The sequence below is a fragment of the Primulina tabacum genome, chromosome 9 (assembly GCF_025594145.1).
Source record: "Primulina tabacum isolate GXHZ01 chromosome 9, ASM2559414v2, whole genome shotgun sequence".
In the NCBI taxonomy this organism is placed as follows: Eukaryota; Viridiplantae; Streptophyta; class Magnoliopsida; order Lamiales; family Gesneriaceae; genus Primulina; species Primulina tabacum.
The window spans coordinates 28474332-28479994 of NC_134558.1; the positions used below are offsets into that span (position 1 = coordinate 28474332).

At 35.7% G+C, this 5663-nt stretch overlaps 1 protein-coding gene across 1 annotated transcript; it reads right to left on the reverse strand.

The window, feature by feature from the left end:
• Positions 1-4710: 4710 nt before the first annotated feature.
• On the reverse strand, positions 4711-5046 carry LOC142504359 (uncharacterized). The gene has a single exon (XM_075617237.1). The coding sequence runs from the start codon at positions 5044-5046 to the stop codon at positions 4711-4713; it is 336 nt and encodes a 111-aa protein (XP_075473352.1).
• Positions 5047-5663: the final 617 nt, after the last annotated feature.

Below are 5663 nucleotides of genomic sequence, written 5' to 3' on the forward strand. Positions count from 1 at the left end.
TTGACTCGAGCCGATCCCGAATTATCCTATAACCTTATTTTTTTATTTATACTAATTTTCTTAAATGTAAACTCGTGTCCTTCAATTTATTTAAATTAATCGCTAAACTGTAATTCCGTTTCATAATCAGATTTAACTAAAAACATAATAATTTTTTCTCAAACTCGAACCACAACTTATTAGACCCTAGTCCACCATCATGAGCCACGGTCCAGCTCACACAAGACCACGGTCCAGCTTCTTCCCTTAGCCTTAGCCAAACCGCATGTTTTTCTCATGATTTGCGTCGCGTCGCAACTTTACCTCGAGCCACCTTCAACCAGTCCCTAGCTAGACCAAATCCAGCCCCTTAGACACCCTCTTAGGACCCTACTGGACCCCTCACGCTCCAATTCCCGCGCATAGCCCCCATGTGCCATCTTTCCCCCTTTTTCCGCTAAACCGTGTACCCTAGACCACAAACCGAGCCCTCAACCATTCTCTATCGTTCTACCATTGTTTCCCCCTATGCTAGGACTCTCTAGGACCATGAATTTACAACAAAGGGCCTTGATCACGGCTTGACGGTCTACACGCAGATTCCTTCGCAAGTGCCTAGACCGAACTCAACACATGCAATAATCTTAACCGAGGCTCGGCACTTTCCTCTCTCCTTCCAGCCCTTTTCTGCCCTACACGGGACTCCATTTAGGACTTTTAAACATCATCCACTTTCCCTTAATGGCAGCGAGTCCCTAGGAATCATAATGCGACTCAAATGTGCATTAAAAACTTCGAAACTTTAAAATAAATTATTCAAAACGTTTTTTGGAACATTTCATGTTCGCAATCTTGATTTTGAGGTTAACAAAACTTGTTATTGTATTTCTAACATACTTACTCATGTGTGAAGTTGCAAACACAAAAAGCAAACTGAAACTGAATTTCTGGCGAGCTTCGGTGTTTTGATGATATCTCTCAACTGGATTATTCAAATGACAATTTGACAACATGACTGATCAAAAAACTCAATTTGGAACAAGTCGTATTTCACGTCAGATGGGCAAAATAGGATGTTATCATGGTCTAAATGATCGCTGAATTACCAAACTGATCACACGAAAACATCAATCAGTTGGGTTTAAGAAGTTGCGGTATTTTGGTCATATGTATCAGCTCGGTTATCGAAATGAAGATATTCAATATGCGTTGGAAATATAAGACGAAGGTATACAAATCATCTTCAGAAGTCAAAGTTTGACTCGAAGCTTAAGATGCTGATAAAAAAAGATGAAACTACTGGTTCTGCACAAACTGAAATCAGTTAGGCTGATTTCAGCACACCAACTGACACTGAACCAGACCAGCTGAATTGAACCAGCTGAACTGAACCGAACCAACTAAACTGAACTGAACCAGCTGCTGACCAGTTGAACTGAACAACCAGTTAAGTTGACAAGAGTTGACCAGTCGGGAAAAGGTCCAGCAACGCGAATTTGATCGTTGCAATCTTAGAAACAGTACAGAAACTTTCCAAACAGTCATATTCTTGTGTCTAACGTATATATCATTGTTGGGACTTATAAATACAATATATTGAAGATCAAACAAGAGCTTTTGAAGAGGATTCAAAGCATGGGCAGTTAGCATAAAGAAATCAGTTAGTTGAGAGCACAAGTCCTTGTGTGAGGATACATTTAAGATGTACACAGTAAAGGAAAATTCCTCACACACAATCACTCACACATATACAAGAGAGTTGAACTTGAAAGATTAGTTGAGTGAATCTTGCACAAAGACAATAAACTTGTGTATGTAGTCTTTGAATATCAGACATTAAACAATACGCTGATTGTGAGGTACTGCTTACAATCTTGAGTGTTAGGAGTTCAGTTTAGGCAGTGGGTAAGTCCTAGCTGAGTGGGTTTGTACAAAGAGTTATATAAATCAAAGTTTTCTAGTGAATCCTAGTCATGGGGAAGAAGGGGTGACGTAGGAGCATTTGAAGTCTCCGAAGATCCATAAACAAATTCGTGTCTATTTGTTTATTGCATTTATTGAGGGGGAGAAAATTTTGTTTAAAATGTTTTTTAAATATGTCTTTTTGATTCACACAAAAAAGGGGAGAAATATGTTAGTTGAGTTGATTGTTTATCAAAGTTTTGTGATCATCAAAAAGGGGGAGGTTGTTGAAATATTTCATGTTCGCAATCTTGATTTTGATGTTAAAAAAACTTATTATTGTATTTCTAATATATTTACTCATGTGTGAAGTTGCAAACACAAGAAGCAAACTGAAACTGAATTTAGCCAAACTGAATTTTTGGCGAGCTTTGGTGTTTTGATGATATCTCTCAACTGGATTATCCAAATGACAATCCGCCAACTTGATTGATCAGAAAACTCAATTTGGAACAAGTCGTATTTCACTGTTAGTTGGGCAAAATCGGATGTTATCATGGTCTAACGGATCACGGCATTACCGAAATGATCACACGAAAACAGCAATCAGTTGGGTTTGAGCAGTTGCGGTATTTTGGTCATATCTCTCAGCTCAGTTATTGAAATGAAGCGATTCATTATGTGTTGAAAAGATAAAATGAAGATCTACAAATCATCATCAGAAGTCAAAGTCTGAATCAAAGCTTAAGATGCTGATAAATGACGATGAGGCTACTGGTTTTGCACAAACTGAAATCAGTTAGGCTGATTTTTGCACACCAACTGAAACTGAACCAGACCAGCTGAACTGAACCAGCTGAACTAAACCGAACAAACTAAACTGAACTGAACCAGCTGCTGACCATTTGAACTAAACGACCAGTTGAGTTTACCAGAGTTGACCAGTCGGGAAAAGGTCCAGCAAGGCGAATTTGACCGTTGCAATTTTAGAAAAGTACGGAAACTTTCTAAACGGTCATATTCTTGTGTCTAACGTATATATCTTTGTTGGGGATTATAAATACAATATATTGAAGATCAAACAAGAGCTTTTAAAGAGAATTCAAATCAGCTAGTTAACAGCACAAGCCCTTGTGTGAGGATACATTTAATATGTACACTGTAAAGGAAAATTCCTCACACACAATCACTCACACATATACAAGAGAGTTGAACTTGAAAGATTAGTTGAGTGAGTCTTGCACAAAAACAAAAAACTTGTGTATGTAGTTTTTGCATATGAGACATTAAACAATACGCTGATTGTGAGGTACTGCTTACAATCTTGAGTGTTAGGAGTTCAGTTTAGGCAGTGGATAAGTCCTAGCTGAGTGGGTTTGTACAAAGAGTTATATAAATCAAAGTCTTCTAGTGAATCCTTGTCATGGGGAAGAAGGGGTGACGTAGGAGCATTTGAAGTCTCCGAACATCCATAAACAAATTCATGTATATTTGTTTATTGCATTTACTTATCATTTTCCATAGTTTTAATGATGCATTGTTGAAGCATTTTATGTGTCATTCAAATAAAATATTGCACACCAAATGTTTGATAAAATGTTTCAACCAAAAATATTTTTACTCAGTCAACTTGCATATATTTTAAATTCTTTACAAAATATTTAATCGGTTTCTACGAAGGATTATTTCGAGTATTTTTTGCTTGATTTTTAAACCAAACTCGATTTAATTCATCGGTGTTCAATATTTCAAGAACCGAGCTATTGTAGCTCAACGATGACCCCCCCCATCGATCCTGTCAACGTTAAAAAAACTTGATCATATTTTTCATTCAAAATATCATAAACTTGCATAATATGGTTTAAATGATATAAAAAGAAAGGTTTAGAACATGTCTTATGTTTAAAATGCTCGGAATACGAATATCAAAGCGGTGGAACGTCGGTGGCGAATGGAGGACGATTTCTACCGTTTTTTTCTCGTCAAAGCCCCACCGAAAACCCACCTTCGGACGCAAGGGAGTCGGGTGATCGTTGTTGGAAGGAAGAACGAGGAAGAAAATCGAATAACGAAGGAGAAAAAAATACAAAACTTTCCTTGCAAACAAAGAAGGGTTTTGCCATTCTTTCTCTTCCAAATTTACGGAAGTTGTGTGCGTGTGTGTAGGTGTTTAGGGTTGTTTGTGTAGGACTCTTTTAAAAAATAAATTAAAAGGTTTCCTAAATATTTAATTAATGGGCTTAACTAGCCCTAGTTTTTAAAATAATTACTTGGTCTCATTAAGATTAATAAAATCATTAGGCCTCAAATTTAAAAAATTTAAAAATAAATATTTCCAAAAATCCCTTGTAAATTACATAAAATTCTTTGCTATTACTAATTAATTTAAATTTGACTTTAAAAATGATAAAATTCTTAAATTCTTTAAATAAATATTTTCTTAACAAAAAAAATTTAGCTTTTAAATCTTTAACATCTTAATCGTCTTCGGTTCTCTGCCATCGGTCAACCACCGATATTCGCCTGAAAATCTTTAAATTATGCAATAGGGAAAAATTACACAATTAGTCATTTAATCACTCAAAATATATCATTCATGCATCCAAAATCATTTAATTAAATTAATTTAGCCATTTAAAAATTTTAATGCATGTGGTTTGCGTAACCGGATTTTTGGGCATTACAAATCCTCCCCCTCTTAAATAAAATTTCATCCTCGAAATTATGACTCATCGAACAACTTCGGATAGCGACTCCTCATATTAGTCTCGGTCTTCCAAGTAGCTTCTTCCTCCGAGTGATTCAGCCACTTGAATTTGACTATCTTTATCACCTTTTTCCGCAACCTCTCTCCTGTCTGCTCAAAATTTGAGTAGACCTCTCCTCATAAGACATGTTCGGTGTGAACTGCAGCAGCTCTAAATTCAGTACATGTGAAAGATTTGAAATGTACTTGCCGAGCATGAATACATGGAAAACATTGTGAACTTCAACAAGATTAGGTGGCATTGCCACTCGATAAGACAATGCTCCAACTTTGCCTAAGATCTCGAATGGTCCAATGAACCTTGGACTAAGCTTGCCTTTCTTGTCAAATCTCATAAGACCCTTAATAGGTGCTATTTTCACAAACACATAGTCGCTGACTGCAAACTGTAGATCCATTCTTCTTTGTCTGCATAACTTTTCTGTCGAATCTGAAACGCCCACTACTCGTTTTTCTTTAAATATACTAAATTTTTTTTCTCTTCTATTCTATCCATTCGGCCGAATTCATACTTACATATTTAAAAATACTTCTGCACCATTTAAAATAAATCCACCAACTATTATTTAAAAATCCAAAAGAAATAAATTCAAAGTATCAAAATCGTAAATCGTGAACCAACCGAACTTTAACAATTTCAAAACTAACTTAACTCTAATATCCCCTCAACAACCTCACAAGTCATCATAAATCATAAAATCTTAAAAGTACGTATATCATTTGCATAAGTCATAAACGTAGCATAAACTTAATTTATTTAATTTGTAGAAACTAGTGACAGTTCTCGGATTGTGTGCACCTTTAGTCCAAGAAGATCAACCATTAAGACCTTCATTAACATCAATCTCATACTCACCTGCATCGATCACACCTAGTGAGTCTATTGACTAAGCAAACCTTAACCATGATAACAAGTAATATATATACATCCACATGCAACAGTGAAAATACTTTTACATAAATATAACTTTTCATGAATATAAACATAAACATAAACTTTTTTCCTTTCAACGTA

Bases quoted from the DNA above. Each gene is read 5' to 3' on its own strand.
- LOC142504359 (XM_075617237.1), bottom strand. From the start codon at position 5,046: ATGGATCTACAGTTTGCAGTCAGCGACTATGTGTTTGTGAAAATAGCA.